This window comes from Accipiter gentilis, chromosome 6 (genome assembly GCF_929443795.1).
Source record: "Accipiter gentilis chromosome 6, bAccGen1.1, whole genome shotgun sequence".
Taxonomy (NCBI): Eukaryota; Metazoa; Chordata; class Aves; order Accipitriformes; family Accipitridae; genus Astur; species Astur gentilis.
The window spans coordinates 8,726,415-8,747,283 of NC_064885.1; the positions used below are offsets into that span (position 1 = coordinate 8,726,415).

The 20,869-nt window shown below is 45.0% G+C and overlaps 2 protein-coding genes across 2 annotated transcripts in view; one reads left to right on the forward strand and one right to left on the reverse strand.

Annotated features, from left to right (window-relative positions):
- RABEP1 (rabaptin, RAB GTPase binding effector protein 1) overlaps positions 1-20,869 on the forward strand; it is an 847,425-nt gene that overhangs the window by 601,037 nt on the left and 225,519 nt on the right. The gene's annotated exons all lie outside the window — the stretch shown is intronic.
- COL26A1 (collagen type XXVI alpha 1 chain) overlaps positions 1-20,869 on the reverse strand; it is a 176,405-nt gene that overhangs the window by 24,014 nt on the left and 131,522 nt on the right. The window contains exons 4-5 of the mRNA XM_049802443.1: positions 17,061-17,122; positions 4,424-4,573 (exon numbers count right to left, since the gene is read on the reverse strand). Of these exons, the coding sequence (XP_049658400.1) occupies positions 4,424-4,573; positions 17,061-17,122 (212 nt within the window). The remainder of the gene's footprint in view (positions 1-4,423; positions 4,574-17,060; positions 17,123-20,869) is intronic.

Genomic DNA, 20,869 nt, shown 5'->3' on the forward strand with positions numbered 1-20,869 from the left:
AGCAAATTCTTTCCAGCATACAAGGAAGAACAGCAGAAACACTGTTTTGCAAGCACAACACACTGAGCTGCTGAGTGTGGGTCAAAACATTTCCTCACTTGTATAAATCAGCCTCAATCCTTCAGTTCAACCTTCATAACTCAATCCTGTGAACTCCTGCAGACCAAGAGCAATCATTTGCTGCTAGCATCCTCAATCACACTGCTGCAGTGGAGCTTTAAAGAAACTGGCACTTCCTTCCCCGAAGGTGGAAAGCGCTAAAGGAAAGACTAGGAGAAGCAGCACTGAGTAATGTGTCAGGCAAATGCTCATACTGGTGACAAATGGTGTTACCAGCATAAAAGAGACAAGTGCAAAAGGGAAAAGAAAGAGGGAAGGATTCGGGGGAAAAAGGGGAGGGAAATGAATAGGCCAAATCTTCAGCTGGCATGAATCAGCTCTGCTGCAGTGGCATTGCTTTCAGAGAGTTGAAGCCCACGGCAAGTATTTATCCTCCAAAAACATGAAAGAAAAAGCCATGGGAGGGGGCTGGGGAGGAGGGAAGGCAGAGGATGAGTATTCTACTGCTGGAGACCAAATCAGACATAGAGAGACCTGGATTTTCTTCCTGGCCCTGTCATTAACCTGCAGCACACCATCTGTTCCCTTTCCTTCCCCAAGGTTTTCTCTATACAGGAGTAGGGTATTCTCTTTGTAAGGAGCTTAGCAAAACGTTGCCCTGACTATCACCAGCATCTCTTGGTGCCCCTGGCAGGCAATAGCAGTAAGATAATAACAGTGGTTTTATTTTTTAATGGAAGCATCACTCAGCACATGCCCTGCTTGCTCTAGCCACGTGTCCTCCAGTGAACTGCCTCTCCATCAGGCAGTGCTTTCCATCCTTTGTGTGCTGGGGAAACTGAGAGTCTCTAAGATGATAAAGCTGGCATTTCACCTCTCTAACCAGAGCAGCCCACGATCAGATAAAACCCAAAGAAGAAACCCAGTCTCTCTATATCTGTCACTGAGGACTCCTGGCCACAGGACCCTTCTGATTTTTGGGACCTATCATGTAACAGGATGCAGCACAGCAACATTTTGTGCTTTGAAAGAGGAAACAGCAGAAACTATTGACTTACCCTGTGGTATTAGCTGCTCCTCCGCACCTCTGTGTCCTTTAGGCTCTAGTTAACAGGGTCAGGGTAAAAAACAAAACAAAACAAAAAAAAAACCAACAAAACCAAAAATTAGGTCTCTTGCTGCCAAGTGGCTCAGCCAGAGTATATATATTTTCTTAATCCTCAGTAAAATGTATCCTGTTGATTAACAAGCTGATCAGAAAGGCCAGCGGTGCAGCTGTCTCAACAGCTTTGATTGCTTTTAAATGATTGTCTATTCTCAGCCCTGTCACTCACAGAAGAAATAACTACCCTAATAAACAGTAGCAAGTTTTCCTGGACTTCAGCCTGGAGAGGTGTCAGCCAACCCAGAGCTATAAGGTCATCCAGAAACACTCCCACCACTCAAAGCATCTAGTCCATACCAACCATCTTTGTATTAGGCACCAACGTTCTGCCCTTAGTCCATCCGGTTGAGAAACTGGGCGGCACGCAAGCTAGAATTTGGATTTGCTTTGGCTGAAAAAATAGAAGCAGGGCAGGGTAGGCAATGTTTCACAAAAAACTCTGGGGAAGGAGACGGGAGGGACAGAGCCTTAGCTTTCCACAACCCAAACCACATAGGACACTCAGGTTTGACTTCCACCTACTCTAATATCACACTTGTTGAAAGATGTCCTGAGGTCTACAATCTCTGTAAGTGAACCTGAGACCAGCTTTGAGCAACGAGTCACAGTACAGTGTTGAAATCATGCAAAATGGGCAGTCCCCCAACATCCTAAACCAACTGCGTGAAATTCCTTCCATTTCACCAAAATCCGCAATGCATTTTTTTGGCTGGCTCTGAATTGTAGATAGAAACTGGTGTGGGCAGGGAATGAAGCCAAATGTGGACCCAGATCCTCGAAACATCCCCACTTAGAGCAAGCATTTGAAGCCCACAGAGCTCAGGTAGGGGCTTGGGCAGGCTAATAAGCATGTCAATAAGCAACTTAACAGATTAATTCTAATTGCTGAAAAGCACTGTCCTGACCTGAAATGGTCCAGTGCATGCCTGATTCCCAGGTATTATGCTAGAGTTGTTATTCCACACTAGGCTAAATAAACCAAGGCTAGAAAAATAAAGGGTAACAGTGAGCAAGGACTACACCTGGTAGCATGCAGGTAGGGCTGTAACGCATGCAGCTGGCTGTGCACACAGCCTGGAAGTCTGGCTGACAAGACAGACTCACATAAAGCTCAGACAACATCACCTCTTTTTTGGAGGTGATCACTAGCTACCTCCTGGATTTACTGCAGGGGTGGAGGGTGCTGATACTGGACTGTGGAGTCAGCCTGATGCGAAGTGCTACAGGAGATCTGTCCTGTTTTGCATCACTGTCTGGGTGAGTGGCATTCACTGCTACTTGCTGAGTGAGAGAAGATTTCATGTGTACAGAGCCTCTGAGAGGAGAGGACTTTGAGCGGAAGGGACAGAGTCATCAGTACTTTTACTGGATTGACTTTAGTACAATGAAGTGCAGGTGCAGAGATACTGTGACAGCAAAAATAAATGACATGGAGAAGGCAGAATGAGTATATAATGGACACTGGGGGAAACTGCTTTAATTCAGTTCCTGGCAGCCATCACTGTGGTTCTGAAAATACTTTGCAGAACATATTGTTAGTGAACCTCCCTCCATGTTGTGGCATCCTGTCAAATTATAAACATGGACGACATCTGGTCTATGTTGGTTGCTCCAAGTCTGCTGCACTCATGAAGGGCTGCCATAATAAACTGCTTGGACCAAAAAAAAATAAATTAAAAAGGAAAGTAGGCTCTATAGAGGATAAAGAACTAAAGAACTGCTCTGGGAGTGAGCAAAGCAACTGACAGACAGGGCTTTGGAAGCAGAGAGCAGGGATCTTGAAATGAGAATGCCAAGGTCAAGGAAATTCAATGCGTGGGGATCTGTCTAGCCAAGTGGGCTCAGAGGGAGATTTTCTTATGAGTGTATTTTTTTTTCATGCCACAAGAGGGATCATAAAACAGCCCATTGTGTTTATGGTAAATTTAAAAAATATAATGCAGACTGCAACTGATGTTGCTATTCATGGGAAAGTTTTTCCTCCTAATAAAACCAAGAATTACCCCTACACCCCAGTCCTCTACCTCCCCGCACCACTACCTGATGGGGAAACACTGCATTCAGCGTTCAGTAGGTGAGTATGAATTGTCCCTCTGTGGTCCCGATGGCTCTCTGGAGTTTCCTCAAGAATGCTTCAATCTATCCAGGCCTCAAAATCCACAGGTTTTGGACTTAAAATATGTACACTGAAACACACAGGCAGGCATAGTGGCCCTCCTGAGGTTAACAGAAATCTAACTTTCCCAAGACCAGAATTCAGCTCTCAGTAGATGCTTGTGCCAACAGAAATCAAGGCTAGCAACAGGCCATTAAGGCTGGCAAAATGGAGCTTAATACATTAGTTTCTGCGCGTAGCTGCTTTCTTCCAGGAACATGCCTGCTCTGCACTGGCTTAACTCAAGGAGGAGCAGAGGCACAGAGAGAAAAGCCGAAAGTCCCTCTGTGCCAAGGGGTGACCCTCATCCCTGCACTGGCAGTGGGAAGGGCCCCTGAGGAAATTGTGCCCAGCTTGCTGCAGCTAAAAGGATGGTTCGAGGTGGGATCAAAGAAGAAGACTGAATTCCTTCCTCATCCATGCGTCCACATGGGTATTGGCATGCGACCATCTCTGCGTTCACAGCTTGGCAGAGAGGGAGGGACAAGAGGCAACATTAAACCTTTAGATGGAGCAGCCCCTGGTGTGGAAGAACCCTGTCTCTAGAGCTAAATAATGCTGACTCTGGCCCTAAAAGAGAGGCTGAAATCTCTCAGAATGCCTCTCTGCAGGGTGGTTTTCCTGCTGAGAGCAATCCCATCCTGCAGTGAGTGTTTGCAAAAACTAAAGCTATGGTGTCCCTGCTGAGGGTGCAAAGCAAAGCGCAGACATGGAGCCACTCATGCCAACAAGGCTGCCCGCCCTGCACTCATCACACAGCACCACGTGGCCCAAGTGTGACTGCTCCCATCAATGGCTTCCTGCTGGATCAAACACACGGCAGCAAACGTGCCCACAAAAAAGAGGAATTGCCCATCTGAAAATCTTAACCCTCTTCTCCTTTAAAGAGCAGAGGGAAGGAGCTGTCAATGTTTCCCTCCAACCCCTCTCCCCTGAAGCTTCCAATACTACAGCAGACTGACATAACCTCCTTTTTAGTTACCCTACAGGAATTGTGTATGTAGGGGGGGCGATTTGGTGAAGAGCAGGTTAGGCTTACCAACAGATCCCACTGTTTTTCTCAGAACAGTCCCGGGATTCAGCAGGGGAAAGGCATCTGGTAGTAAATCATCATACCATGTGGCTGTCGTCCCAGCAATTGGCAGGTTGTTTTCCAACGGTGGGCTTCGTTCCGCAGCCTCAAGCAGAAGGATCTAGACAGGGGACATGGGGAAGGCAAACAAGGTCAGTGGGATGGTTTCATACATGGTCTCAATCCTGAAGAGGTCTCGAAACTCCTCTCTTTGCCAGCAGGAGCTGTGAATAACTCTGCATCACAGACCACAGGGTTTTGGTGTTAAAGCTCTAATGTTCTGGAAAGTGGCAGTAATTAGCATAGGAAGCTGCTGTATTAAGTTGCAAGAGTGTCCTGCACAAATCCTCCTTGGAGAGGGCTTCATTGCTTCCAGAGAGACTCGGCCTCACATGGATTTGTCTCCCTGGCAAGAAACATGAAACCAGGGACCAGAGCTGGTGTCAGGGAACACAGCACTTCACTACTAGGTTACGTCTTCAAATCCAGAGTCATAAGGTCAGAAATTACTGAGTGGTATGAGGTGAAGGGCTGTACCCTGGATGTCCAGGGTAGCAAACCAAGGTGCCTCAGGACAAGTACTGGTTATAAGTCAAAGCACAATTTCTGACCAAATTAAAGATGATGGAGAGTATGAAGCTTTTAAAGAGCTGAAGTACTTTAATTTTTTAGCGAATAAAAAAAGGCAGGCAATTTCCTTAAAGAGCTCTACTTAGAAGTAATAGGATGTTATTAAAACTCACAACTGTTTCTGTACCTTGTAAACACAGTACCTTCAAATAAATCCACATCCCAATGTGCGTCCCTGAGCTATTTGGGCCATTTACAACCTAAGCTCCTTGGCAAAGTGACCCCGTTTTCTTTGTATGATTTAGACTGCTATTCATCAAGCTGTGCTCCTGTGGCCACTGGTGGCCTGTATGAAACTGGAAGTTAGTCTTTAACATGGCTGCAAAAACCTAAATGCCGACAAGAAGTAGAGGGATGGGGGACCCAGGTGGACTCTGCCCACTGACAAACTCCACTGAAGTGAAGCCCAGGGGAGCATTCATTGCACTTTATAATCAACATTTTTAATTAAAGTTTTCACAAAATTAGGAATTTTTAAAAAATAAAATTTTCTATTTAAATGTAAATGCTTCAACCCCTGCCTTCCTAGCCACTAAGCAAGGATGGCACAACAAGGTAGTCTACAGATTTCTTTTGAAAAAGCCTAACCCATTGGAGCGCTGCCCTGGAGCGCCAAGCCCATGTGCTCTTCTGCAAATGCATTTTACCTCAGTTGCTGGACAGAAGCTAAATAGAAGCCAAGGGCAGCACCCACTTTCCTGGTGGGGCAGCCAAAGAGTCAGCAGCCCTGCATTAGCCATGCCTGGGATGCAGCAGCAACCCTGCCACTTACCTGGCAACTGGATCGATCCCCGGCAAAGCTGCCTGCTCAGGATGGATGCAGGATGCCCATGAGGCAGGAGCAGGGCTGAGGTTTCCAGAACAAGAGTTTTGATCCAAGCATTCAGCTTCTCCAGCAAAGTCTGCTTTCTAAGCACAAAGCTACACAGGAAAATTGTTCAAGGAGTGCAACACTGTGGTTTGTTACAGCTCTGTCTCTTCCTGTTTGGAAACCACCTAAGCAAATGCTGATTTAGGTATAAGGGAAATAAAAGATAATAGGGGTCAAACTTTCCACTAAGTCCCTAGAAGTTTCAGCTTGTACATGCTGTGTTGTCTTTACATAATGAAGTCACACTGCAATTATAAACGAGAGTGACTTGGCTCTGCTTGTTTGTTTTTAACTTGCAATTATTACAAGGTTTATCACTTATTTATTACAAGGCATGGTGGGAGCCAGTATTGCAGCAGCGCCAGAAATGATGAACTTCCTGCAGAATGTACTGGCCTGACAGGGGTGAATGAGAAACTAATTAAACTGGGAGCTAGGTTAAGTGCAAAGGAACTGAACCTCAGCTGTTGCAAAGAAGCAAAACTCTTCCTTTATTGCTAGTATCTTTATTCATGGATCTAGCATCTTGCTTTCTGAGTAGTAAGAAAGCAAAAAGGAATCAGGTCACAATGCTTCTATTCAGCAGGCTTCTCTGATGCTAGGCAAGGAAGGATTCGGTTCAGTCTGTGTCTTGCATTTCTGTGCTTCTCTGATTTATTTGTCAGACTTTCAAGGAAATACACTATCAGTTCAACAAACACTTAACATGTGCCTTACCATAATTGTGCTTAATTCCCATTGACATGGGACTGAAATGTGCATTGAAGACCTTTTCTGAATCACTTTATACTATTATATTATCCTCTTGCTTCCCCAGCAAAACACCTGGATGTTGCCAAAGTGTACTCACCAACAGAGGCAAAACTAATCCTGGAGGTGGCAAGATAGAGGGGCTACAGCCAGGGCAGGGTTAGGATGCTCCTGCTGTGAAGAAGGGACCGACAAGAACTGTCTTGGACAGTATTTTGCTGCAACCCAGCAGTGTTGCGGGAAGAGGTGATATTAAATCAATCGCAGCAATGGTCAGAGACCAGCAAACTGCAGGGGTCCGGGGCCCTCCCGGGCAGCACAAGCAGCGCTAGCACAGCTCTGCCGAAGGTTGCATCTGGAGTGGAACAGCTCCAAATCATTTTTATGGGTGATAATAAAAACGTGTTACCACATAATCAACACAAAACGGTGGCAACGGTATCCTTTTCATTAAAACAACATGTTTTAAATGAGCGCTCTGCTGATAAACGCTGTAAAAGATTTAAAGGCATGCACAGAATAATCCAGTATGCTCTTTTATAAATTGACTATCTATACTTAGCAGTAATTAAGGCTCAAACCATAGTAACAAGTTTATTTTCCCTGGGCAGAAAATGATAGAGGTCAGGAAGTCTCCAGACTTGAAATTGCTGAGAAATTCTAGTTTTTATGATTAGGACTGAAGAAGTGCCCAAAAGAAATAAAGTAGAAAGAAGAGAGCTCTCACATCCATGAGATCCACAGAGCCAAACTAAAGAAGGAAAAGCACAAGGGATTTAGTCACATTCAAAATCTCAAACTATACACAGTTCTTTCAACAAGGAGTGTCCTCTCATAAGCTAGCACAGCACATAGCACAAACGGGGTCCTTATGCATTATTGCAATAGCACTGGAGCTATTCATCTATTTTCTGTCACGTTCTGTTTTTCTTAAGGCTGCCATTGCTGTAGTCAAGGGACTCGAGGAGAATTCCCACTTTCATTAAACAAAAAAAGAAAGTTTCTAGCCCTCTGAGTAAACTGCTGGAAAATGATACCACAGAGGCTCACAGCCAGAAAGCAAATTAGCAAAACGTGCAATGTATTAAAGTCTCGGTATTAAAGTCTTGGTATTTTCTAGTCAATAAGGTTGAGGTAGAGAGAGGGATAACACCAAGTGAAGAAGAACGTGTGGTTTTGATTGGAGGTCCTCCTTGCAAGCAGTGCCCACCTCTGTTGCTATTACTACTTCCAATGCAAAAGTTATGCCTCTGTGAAGAATGGAGGCAGAAAACATCCTAATGCCACCACATAAATGAAATCTGTCTTGATGCCATGGGTAACGTTAGTCGCCCAACCACCCAGAGCAACTAGCTGAAGGGCAGTGCTTGTGGTTGCTGCCTGTGGTGTCAGGAGGGCAGATCCCTGCAGAAGACATGAAGGCCCTTCCTCCCCAGCTTGTGCTGTGTTGCACAAGGTGAAGGATGGCCTCGACTCAGCAAAACACTCAGGCTTTTGTCTTTTTGCACATATGGAAGCAAAAAGTCAAATCTGAGCCTAAATGGACATGCTGAACTGGAGCCTCTGGCAACAGAGGTTCCACCGGCACAAGGGCTTGTCTCTGGTTTCCAGACCCCACCTCTCAGATGCAGCTGAACTGGGTCAGAAAGCTGGAAAGAACTGAAATGGGGCCGCATCTCCTGCCAACACCGCAGCGGGAGACGGGCCCAACGTAGGAGATGGCGTGTGAACACGAAGGGAATGCAGGAGGGATGATGCACTGCACTGGCCAAGGAGCTCACAGGCCAGCGCCAGCGGCAGAGGTTATTGCCTGCAAAACTCACCCCAGGGCCTTTCGAGTCCCGCAGAGCCGCTGGGCTCACCTCTGTACAGGATCTGGCGCTTGCTCTTCTCCCATGGCTCAAAGCCTGACTCTTCGCTGTGGGGCCCACTCACGCGTAGGGCCCTCAGCAGGGACATTAGTGTTATGTGCCTGAAGCTCAGTCCCAGCTTACTCAACCCACCTCCCCCTTTTCTATTTGCCAGCATAAACTTTCTAAGCTTCAGACACATACCACATCTCTTGCGTCAGATCAAGAGCTCAGGCCAGGGACAATGGAAACGGGAGGAAGGTTTTCATCTTCTTGAGATGTTCAGTGTCAGAGGACTTTTTTTGGCTTGTAGTGGCTTTCAAGAACCCTGATTTGGTTGTTTCCACACATCAAAAGAAGATTTCACAAACACAGCCTCCTCCCATCATCTGTCCGCTGCTCGCATTCCTGATGTGCTGTAACTAGTAGGTGCTAGAAACAAGGAAAGAACAGCCGGGCTTCCAAAGATTTCAAAATTGATACAACAGGGTTCAGAATGCTTTTTCTTTGGATAAAAATCCATGGAAATGCAGGGGGAATCATTTGACATAATCCAGATGGATATTATTAATTAATAAACAGGGGATATTTGGTCTCTTGAAGCATTGGTGGAATTAACTCCCCACCATCCCTCTCTAAAGAGGAGGGAAAGAAACTGCATGAATCTAGCTCATCAGCTAAAAATTTCAGTGTAAAATAAGATTCCCTTGATCCTGTAAAGACACAAGCTGATTAATAATGGTAATTGCATAACTTGTTGGACATATCTTTCTTTATAGCAAATTATTTGGCAAAATATAGGAGTTTTTTAATCGTTCATCAAGACAGAGAGCTAAACAGGGAGTTTTACAAAATCTGATGGAGAATGGTATCTCTCCTGTAGCAATATGAAACCTGTTAATGCAAGGTTCTAACACAGATGCAATTGCTTGGTTTCAAAAGCCAAAAGACATTCAGTAAGTGTCCACTAAAATCTGATGAACCAGGTGCCCAGTGAGAACCTGGGTAACTTCATCCTTATTACATCTTAGAGGCTTTGGCCAAAGGGGACAAGATAATTAGTATGTGGAGGAGTTTTCATTATGTTGATAAATTATGTAGGGAGCAATAGCTGATGTAATTTGTAGACCAAAGTAGACCAAAAGGTAAGGTTTATGTCATCAGCTATTGGATGGAAGACAGAAATGAGGACCAAAGGCTTCTGCCAATCCATAGGTAGCACATTCACACTCTTTCTGCAAAAGTATTTGGGTTTTTGTTCAGTCTTACAGGATTTCCAAAAAAGAGGATGCAAAAAGTGACTTTCATCAGCAGGTATCTTCGGGAGGGGAATCAGAGCAGAGAAGACACAAAAGCACAGGGTAGCCTACTGGTTTAGATGAAACGCAGGCAGTGTTCAGCAGATCATCAGACTGTCGAGGCTTTGCTTGAGAGACCAGCAGTGAGGGAAGGACTGGCAGTGGTTCTACTAGGTCACTGCACTCTGAAGCACCTGGGGAGCTTCTCTGATATTGCTACACATTAGAGATTTACCTTTGCTGCTGTGAGTCCATGCAGCCTGCCATCACCGGTACCCTGAAGCGTTAGAGCCAGGGGAAGAAGCTAGGTGTGGAAAGGATCCAGCAATCCTTCAACGCCATGCTAAGAGCTCATCACAGAGTGAAGTACACAAAGGAGCTCAGAGTGAAATCAGATTCCCCATCATTACTTTAAAACACCCGATAAAAATACATCAAAGCTATAACCTTCCACACTCAAAATCACATCATTCTTCCCTGCCCAATTTATTGCTTGTCACCTGCTGGGGATGTAGCAGTGCTACAGATGGGGAGCTAGGCCAGCCTGAGATGAACTCAGTCTTGACAAAGTAACGTCTGTTCTCAGCAATGGCTTTGAGATCAGCTTTCTGTTTCTCACCAGGTGAGGAGCCCTCAACTCTGGCTGAGAGATTCACGTCAGCTAGCTCAAATAGGCTGAGATGCCTTGTGTGCTCTCCTCCTCCACTGGACTCTAAATGAAAAGCTGCAAGAAGAGAGCAGCACAACTGGAAAAGATAAAGGGCTTGGTCCTTTCCTGGCTCACCTTGGTGCAAGCTGAAAAAAAAGGACCCAAAGTAATTTTTCTTTTATGATCATACTTTCCTTATGAAGCTCCACTAGAATTTCTGATTGAGAATCAAGTGGAAGTTTGCATGTTTGGGCACGGGACTGCCAAAGGATGTGAGCACTTGCGTCCCTTAGGCTCCTCACATCCGTCCCTTGATGAAACCTAATTTCTGTCCACAAAAGTATTTTTCTTAAAAAATAGATTGTAAACAATGTTCCCAGGTATTAAACACACCAAAAGCATTTCCTAATGTAGACATAGGATTTGCTTGGCAAATTAAGTTGCATGTCATAGAAGAGAATTTTTCAAAGTTATTTTATGAAAATATTAAACCTAATTGACTAAAAATGACAAACTTGTAACTAAAAGACTTTGCGGGAGAGGATGGTGGAAAAGGAGGTCTTTAAAGACTTTTTGTGGTTCTGGCAAACGATTTACAGCATTGGCCAAACACATGGAACAGTCGTAGGGAACAGATTGCTCCTCCAATCCAACAGTGATAAGAAATAAGATCCAACAATTACTAGACTTGAGAACAAAACGATTTTAACCGTCATTCTGAAAGACGGAAGCATGCCCAAATGAGAGAAAGGCCAGTACCTAAACTGCCTCAAGTGTCCTAATCATAATCATGATTAGTGCTGATTAGAAAAAGGCCAATGAGATAGATGCAAAGTTCAGATATGAACATTGACACAAAATTTGGTTTGCCCACCCAGTTTTGGTTCATGGTTCACCCTTGTAAAAATCAGTTAGGAAGTTGCATTTTCTTCTCAGGGACATTTGTTACATTAACTGACCTACAGAAACTCAGCATTAAATTAAAAATTTTACAGGGATTGATTTAAGTTATTGCTGCTAGAAACAAGCCGGTTAATATACAGCTACCTGTGAAACAGCCCAAATGCTCCTTAAATTCAACGCATTACTGGACCTGGAGAAGCAGATTCTGCACAGGGTCATTAGGAAACCTTAGAGATTAGGTAAGCCACCTTCTTGTTCAGAACAGAAGGAAAATAAGTAACTGCAGGTGGCAATCACATACACAACACAGAAAATCCCTGAAAGTCCTTGAAATATCAAGCAGCCACTGATGTCCACTCTCCAAAACCAGCAGCAGCCTCACAGCCAAGCAGCTGGGGTTTCCACCCCAATTTTTCAGCCATGTCACAGTACCATGAAACATTTTCTGTTCTCCAAATATTTCTCCACTACAGCAGGAAATTGTTTTATTGCATGTCAGAGAAACAAAAGACAAACCCCATAAAACATCCCAGACAGCTGCCAGTATTTCACGTAGCTGCTTGTAAGAAGGGGAAAATATAGAAACATTTCATACAATGATTACATTAAAACTCCAAGTAATGGTGCTTCATAATCAAAAGACACAGGGTAGTGAAGGTGCTGTGGGGTAGTCTGTTCTAAATAAATTGGGTGATTTCATATAAATAGCAATGTATTGATCAAACTCTGTGCACAGTACAAAGATTTTCTTTAAAATCTTTCAGAATCTTCTGCGTGGGGAATCACATTACAAGGACTGTTTTCATGCAAAAAATATGCATGTCATTTATCAATCACACAGTGAATCAATCAGACACTTGATATGTAATGTTATCTCCCTGCATTCAAGCTGTAAGTGAAATGCCACAAACTTCCCAAAAGCAGTGTCAGGAGATAAGACTGGATTATATCAACTCAGATCAAATGCTGCACTCAAGCTCCAACCAATAGCTGGGATTAATACTGCACTGCCCATAGCTCTGTGGTGGAGTTTATTAAAAGAAACTGGGTGAACAAAATGAGCAGAAATTTTTATGCAGCTGCCTGCTTTCCTGCTAGCACTACCTGCTGTGGGCAGCAGTGCTGGTGTCTCCCGACACTGCAGCTCTCTTGAGCTTCGGTGGAGTTTGTCAAGACGTAGTCTTGTGACACAGGAGGGCAGCATCAGGCTCAGGAAATCCAGAAAGGAAGGGCTGTACTCTCTTCCCGCTAAGAAGCTGTGCTGGGCTAAGGAGAAACCTTTTGTATGAAATAAAAGCAGGGTTCATTCTGTCCTCCCACCAATGAGGCTCCCCGCAGGGTCAGGGGGTGCTGCAGTGATATCAGGTAAGATGTCATGGGAGAGAAGTAAGGTTTGGCACATTGGGGCTTGGGGAGGGGGTAGTTTTCTTCCAACCTGCACGCTTTCTTGTCCTTGACCCCAGGAGCAACAACATCCTCTCTGATGTAGATTCCCATGGCCTTTAGATTTCAAGCTCAACACCACCAGTCAAGCTTTCAAATTTCTGGCACCCAAATGCGTCTGGTATCACACAAATGGAACAGGCCAACTCCATCCTGGGGAGATGGCAGGGTAAATCAAAACAAGGGAGATCAGGGTAGAACTGGATTCCATCTCCCTTCACCTCCTTTCCTGCAGAAACATCTCCTACAGCCCACAAGGACAACCTAGAGCAGCGTTAAGGAAAGCATGACACACGTGAAGAGTTTGTTCTGCTGCACAGTTCAGCCATGTCTCAGGGTGTCTCTCCTCCCCAAGGGCTATATAAGAACTGGTCCATAATGAGTCATTTTTCATTCCATTTGCTCTGTGTTTATTCTTGCTTCTCGCTTTCTGATCCAACTCTCATATTACAAAAATCAGAGGGTTACTTTTATTACCTCATTTGGACACTGATCTTACAAGTTGGATGAACCAACTTATACTTGTAATAAGAAAGATGAGACCATTTCTGGTTATATCCCCATTTTTTAGGGGGACAGCTATAAAAGCCTGCAGAACAGGAGTGGGGAAAGAAGAAACCACAGTTTTGTAGCCTCTTCTTCCATGGCTGAGTTTAAATTTCTTTTAAGTTTCTTTAACTCGCCCTTCACAGCCACTGGAGGACAAACATGCATTTTACAAATCCTCAAACATAACCAAGAAAGGCTCCTGGCTCCTGGTCCCCATTGCAGAGGTGTGAGGAAGAGATTGTTTTTCATTTGTCCCTAACCTAGTCTGTTAAAGCAAAACTTCTCACCCAGCACTGATCTGCCCAGGTCCACAGTGCCTTCAGAGGTAGCTTTCCACATATTTGCTCTCACCCTTCGGCCTTGCAGTAATTTATAATAAGTCTACACAGGCTCTACATGCCTTAAAGCCCTTACAGCAGGTGCCAGTGGCCTTACCTGCTTGAAGCTGACTGGCTACACTGAGATAGCTGATCTTACCCATTGCCATTCCCTGAGCTCATCATGGTCATGCTGGGCTGAAATTCAAGAGAGGAAAAGCAGCAAAGCTCCTCAACTTCAGCTGTCTCCAGAAGAAGCAGGACTGTGGCAGGAAAACCCATCTTTGCTTGTAGGAAGGATGAACTTCCACATCTGCCTTTGCAGAACAAGACAGCAAAAATCAGGGGGAGATCAGTCTCCAACATTGGCAAGGGATGTGTGTGCCCATCCCATTACTCCTGCCTCCCTCTGAACCGCTTCAGGCTGTTGTGGTGAAATGAGACGTTACAAGAAGACAGTTTGGAATGCTGAGAGACAACTTCATATCCAGGTCATCCAGCAAAATAGGGATCCTTCTACAAAATCCAGAGCAGGAATGTGGACAATACTAAACAAATGCAAGCACCCTTTTAATGGAGGTAGCTATTATTGAATAACAACAACTGAGGTCATTACATTGCTACATAGATCAAACTGAACTCAAATTAACCTTGGAAAAAAGTGTGATTCAGCATATTTCTCTTGTGTACGGTACTGGCATTTGTGTAATGCTGCTTCACTCTCTATTTAATTGCCACAGTCAATTTTTGCACAGCACCCACAGCTTTTCAAAGTGGAAGCCAAAAGATTGATAATGACATTGCTGGGCTGTGCTGCAGAAGGCATCCTTGCAGAGACAGGGTCTTTAGTACTTCACAATAGAAAGAAATAACTCATTTTGCTCTGTAAAAGTAAACTATTTGATGAGCTTTGCTCCCAACTTAGGTCTCTGTGGGAGCATAGGAAAGTCAGAAGGAAACTCATCTCAGCGACAACACAAATTGCCTCAGTGCAACAATAAAACAGAGACAGGATGCACTGTGCCCAAGACCGAAAGCTGACAAGAATCAAGTTACCCAAAGCCCCACACTCAAAAAGGCAGAAGGTGTGGTCTTGGCTATGGCTGGGACTGAGGCAGTACCAAAATCCTTCAAGTGTCATCTCCAGGGTCTGGCTGGCTACATCTTGGCACTGAACTTTGCAGGCATCTGCCTCACTGTCCTCACATCGGAACATTTGCAAGACTAGGAAGTCTTCAGCCATCAACACTATGTTGATGATGACTCAGTGCTCCCTCCTGAACGCAGAGCAGGTTGCAACCAGATGGCTGCCAACACAGGAAGCATTTCCTAAGGACAGCATGTCAGATTTGCCAGTCAGTAGACAAATGCCAGTTGTTGCACAACAAATGTCCTGGGTTAGCGTAGAAGACAATGTGCTTCTGCTTTCACTACAGGTCCTGTGCAGAAGGCAAGCAGACAGCACTTCCCAAGTACCATGGGCAGCTAGCAGTTGGTGTCAACACCAGAGAGCAGACTGCTTTCAGGTGATGGGAATATCACCCAATTTAAACCAGCTTCATATCTGCAAGACAAACCCATTGACCTGGGTGCAGTTTCACTCTTGGGCTAAGACTTCTTGAGGGGATTTGGGTAGGTAGGACCTCCTTCTTCCTCCACGAAGTCCTGCCAGGGCCTCAGCTGAAGTTGTCATTAGCCTCTCACGCTTTGTTACCTGACAAAAGTGCTGAGCAGCATAAGCCAGCAGAGTATGGGCACTCTGATGTCAGGACAGTCTATCATTTTCCAGTGAGCCAGATATAGAAAATCCTGGAAAGCAAAGGAAGGTACAGCTGGCTACAGGCTGACCATGGGAGGGCTGATTTAAGTCTCTCTGAGGCTGGTCTTTTGTCTTTCTTGGATTTGGGACTGCACACGCAGAGGTCAGTCACCCGTCCCCCTCTCCTCTCCAAACGCCTCCAGTTCCTCCCTGCCAAAGAACACCCACCTGCCAGGTCCCGCTGCTTGGAAAAACAATCCAGCTCATCTTTGTCCTTTGCACCACAACAGTTGTTTTAACTCGAACAATTCTTCTCCCCAGAATTTCATTCCCCCCACCTCTTCATTTTCATGTAGTGAAATGTAACTGTGAAGGCTTTGAGGAAGTTCCAGGCAACATTGCTCACTCCGTTTCAGCACAGACAATTCCCAAATTACCGTAATATCATGCACTGGCCTCAAAACCACCACACATCCACCACCCCTCCTCCAGAAAAGTTTCTCCCCAAATTCTTTTAAGTCATTGATAACCATCAGTTAATGAATAATAACAGCAGCACATGCCTTAAAGGGACCAAAGCACTATATCTAACAGCCAGGACTGGGCTGTCACAGGAGGGACCACAGATCAAAGGGGAATGACTGACTCAGCTGCTTTGTTGCTAGACTGGAACAATTTATCTGAATCCCAGTAGGTAGAAATTAAAACAATTTGCAGAAAAAAAAAAACCACAACATGAAGGTCTCCCCTTAACATTTGTCTCCACTAAACTATGCATGAAAGCCTCCCATCTTTCAGAACAGGGATATAAAAGCAGGACTGGATAGCACTTGAAGAGCAGGCTAATGAACAACTGTTCTTAGAAAAATCTACATACTGTTACTCCTCTGTTATGCACTCTACGTCGGTAAGGTTTCTACAAGGCATTTGCATTTTTAGCGAGAGAGACCAGAATCAGAGTGCTTTTCTCCTGAGCCAGGGGAATCACTGCTTTACATCCCCATGTTATCAACCAGCTGAGGGCAAGAGATTTTTTCATACAGCTCTGTCTGCCCTCTGTTTCTGAAGCAAAACCTGAGCCAACGTGTTCCAGCTGAGAGCAATGAGCTATTTATTGTTTATTAGCAGCTGCACACATGTGACAGTGGTGACCGTGGCCCGAATGCACCACTGCATGGCAGCCAGTGAGTCCATCATGAAAGCCAGGCAGCCGGAGGCAAAGTGGACACAGTGTGAGGGCAGGCTTGTACCAGGCAAACACAGCAATAAGCTTGATAGCAACACATGGCATGTTATTTCTCAGGTCTGAGCATTATTTAGGAGGAGCTGAGCTGAGCAGCTGGAGGGAAGAAGAGGGGCAGAGATGCAGCTGCATGGGAAGTGGAAGGAGCTAGGCTAGAGGTGAGCAATGCCCATGTGCGCAGCAGTGCTGCCCTCGGTTCCTGGGGCAGAACCACGGCCACAGCGTGTTCCTCGCTGTGGACAGAAGGACAGACACCTGATCTCTCCAGGGCTGCCAACTCGACATCTTTTTCACCAGCAACTCTTGGAAATTTTTGCCAAATGGAAGAATAAAGGCAGGTCCTTACCTTGGCCTCCAGTGTGTTTAGCCTCTCGGTCATATCTGCTAGTCTTGTACAGTTCATGCATTCTAGAAAGAACACAACAAAACGATGTAAAATTTCTACATACTTTGCATTTTAATCCATGGCTTTCAATCTGCAGACCCTGATCCCTTTTTGATCCAAGGCACACAAAAAAGTAATTCAAGATCAGTTATGGGGGTAAAATAAGTATTCAAATCCATTGCACAGATAACAGCCACAACCACGTTACATGGACTTTGTTTAGTGTTGGGTATGTTTAGTGGGGTAGACTGTGAAGCCAAGTTCCCAATAGGTAGAAGGTAGATGAACAAAAAATGAGTTTTAAACTTTTCATGGTGTCAACCAGCATGACCTGTTGTCACCAGCAGACGCTTGTTCTGCTGCTGGTGCAAGTTGGTGTGGCACATGCTCCCACCTCACAGGACACCAGGCTGCACAACCACTACTCCATTTAGCAATCTGCTGTACCCTCTCCTATACTGTCCACATCAAATACCAAGGAAAGCAACAAATATACAAAATGCCCATCTCTGTGGAGTCCTGCTCCACCCCTGCACTCCCAGGCCCTGTTACCACTCCCACAACAAATCATCTGTCTCAGTGACAGCAAGAAAATCCAAGACAGACCCCAGGGCTGATGCAGACCGGAGCTGCAGCCCGAAGACATTTCCATCTCACTGTGCTGCATAGAAGCAACAGATAGGCAGCAACCACCAAAGGGGTCTTGACAGGATGCCTTAGCAAGAACAAACATTAACATAATGGGCTCTGAGTGCAGTTTAAAATGATTGCTTGATACAAAGGACACCACTTATCTAAACAGAAGGCCTGCTGCTTTTCCTCTGTTTTCATTTCAGCAGTTTTAAAGTGAGTGAAGGAGGATAAAGCCCTGAACAGAGATTTAATCAACAAGGCACTTTCACAGCACTTTGCAGCAGTGTTGAACTGCCTGCTCCCAGCTCTCGGAGAAGCTTTCCAGACTGGACCACTCGCCTATCACGACTTCTGAAGCGCAACAGTTTTTAAAAAGGGAAAATTACTTGCAGCATGAAGTATTTCAGAGAAAAAAAACATCGATATTCAGATGATGAATCGCTGCCACCTTGCGTCCCACAAAGGAGAAATACATCCCTGTGTGCATTTCTGGGCTCCTTAAGGGCAGAGCCAGCTTTCATAGACTGGCCATGGAAGAAGTATTTAATCCTGGTATTTCCATAGGGTTGGGGATGTTGACCTGTAAAATTCTTGAGCCCCTTAATAGACCATTCAGGTGCAGCTCAGGCTGAGGTTGTACTGATGCAGGGGATGTTGAGTAAACCCAGTGCCTACCTGTAGCAAGGAATGAGCGAACATGGGTTTTGGCCTGACTAAACATCATCCCGACACCTAGGCCTCAGCTTTCTTCCCCAGCAAGCTTTGTCCCCTTTTGCACAAGGAGCCCCAAGGAATCTCTCCAATCTTCACCTGCAAACACTTTTCAGTTTTATGAAGCACATGGTATGTACCGACGGCTCTCAGCCATGTAAAGATTTTAGCGCATGGCTTGGAGGGCCAGGAAGCCTGGCTGCTCCCCATTAGTGATTTACAGTCTAAGAAGATTGCTTGAGTGCTAATGTCAACCAAGCACCTGTTGCATAAACCTTCCAAAGAAATTCTCTCCTTGACCCTCTATGAGGAGCTCCGTGGCTTCCCAAAGGAGCTAGACATAGAGCTTCCACCTCACGATACCCAACATTTTGCAGACAAAGCACCTGATGGTTCAGGAACACTTAGATTGAGGGATTTCCTCACAGGTTAATACTGGCATGGACTTTTTTTACCCAGTAGGAAATAACATTTGTTTATTTTTATTCTCTGCTATAGGTCTTGGGCAGTATTTTTTGGCTTGAATTGGCCCATGAATATGCAAGTGCCATAAGCACACTGTCCCACAGGGAAGGAAATGGGTGAGGCTTGTTTGGTCTAGATCTGCTTGTGGTGTGTAAAACAGGGAATTACGTTCTGCATGTAACTGGCCTCATGCTTCTGATCTTGCACATCCCCACAGAAAGATAAGACTGAATAAATCCAGTGCTCCCAAGAGCCAAAAGGCGTACCAGATGTGTTACAGAGCAAATAAAATATGGAGTCCTATTCTCCCTTCTGCTGGCTTGCACATATTAAAAACTCCCCTAGGTTTAGAGAGACTGACTTGAACTGTCTGAAAACCATCTTCGTGCATAATTTGAGTTGGATTGATCATTTAAGCTCTCTTTGGAGAGCTCAGCTCATAAAAAGGGCTTGTAGTACCCCTCTGCACAGGGGTGAATCAACCAGCTCCCAGGGGGAGGATACACTGATTGTCTCTGCCGGACAGAGTGTACAAACAGCACCAGTCCAGCAGCCGTCTCTGCTCTTGAAGAGTGTTTCAAAGAGCCCTCTCAGCTTCGTTTGCTGCACAAAAGTTTAGATTTAAATGAACAAAATGACAGAAGAGGGGAGGAAGCAGACATGCCACTGCATGGTGAGATTTGTACTAATATCTTCTTTATGTCAGTGATACCTACTGAAACATATGGAAAACACAGCCCAGGTCAGAAAGAGAACTACTTAAGCTCAAGTTAAATTTGAACTCTGATCCTTTCCTTCGTGAAATACCTGGAAACCCAGATCCACACCCAAGGTACTTAGCCTGGACCCAAAAGACATTTAACTAATCCAGGAAGTGGACGTCCTAATGCAAAAGATCTTCTTACTATGGTAAGCCATCCTGCCAACAAATCCTTGTGACATTTAGTTAGCTAACCAACAGATGGATGATGCTTTCAAACACAGAGATGACTGCTCAGTACTGCAGTTACAGAAACTACATTCAAAGCTCACTCACAAAACACTGGGGACCAGGCTGCTTCAAGGTCTGGGGTCGTTATCCATCCTTGCAGAAAGCCTGAGAATGGTGGTGACAAATCAAGCTAATAAATGTCTTCCCTGACTACTATGCACTGAAGTATTTAGTGTCTAATCCTGATGGCTGGTGGTTCCAAGGCCTGGGACTGTGAAGTTGAATTTCCTGATCAGGGTGAAAGCAGTCTGCTTTACTAAAACGAGCTTGAGAATCTCACATCATTTTTTCACATGTAACGAATATAACATTGGGGCAAATACACATACTCTCTGACCTGGAACTCCGGAGCAAATGCTTTCTGTATCTGCAGAAATTCATCACTTGTTGCTACACAGAACGACAGTTTATTTCCCTCATATTCCTTGTTGGCAGATTTGTATTTTTCCATCTAAACTCTGAAAAAGGAGTTGTGATTTCACTCTGTGAAGCCCAACCTCAAAACACATGGTAGGATTTGTTTTAGAAATATTCCAGCAGGGAGGATAGATAATTGAGATAACGAACATGAGACTGTACCAGCATATCGCGTGACACCCAGTCTGTCTCCACAATTTCTCACTGTTACTGTCCTAGCACACTTCTCCCTTCCTGTCCTCCCATTCCCACTCTGCAGATGCATCGGTAAAGCAATGCAACTGGAGGGAAAGAAAAGTCTAATGTATCAGAGATGTGGTACACTCCACATGCCGGAAAATAACAAGTCATGTACCCTGTGCCAGCAGTGACCCACTTAACCCTGATCCAAAGGTTGATACATTTGACCAATCTTCGATTAAAGGCTGAAGCCAGCGCCTCTAGCACTGCAGCTTTGCAAAGAAGCATCAGGCTCTAAGCCTGCAGCTTCCACTCTGGATACACTCCTACAACAAGCAATTTACAGCAGTGAGTGACTGACTTCAGGTGCCTT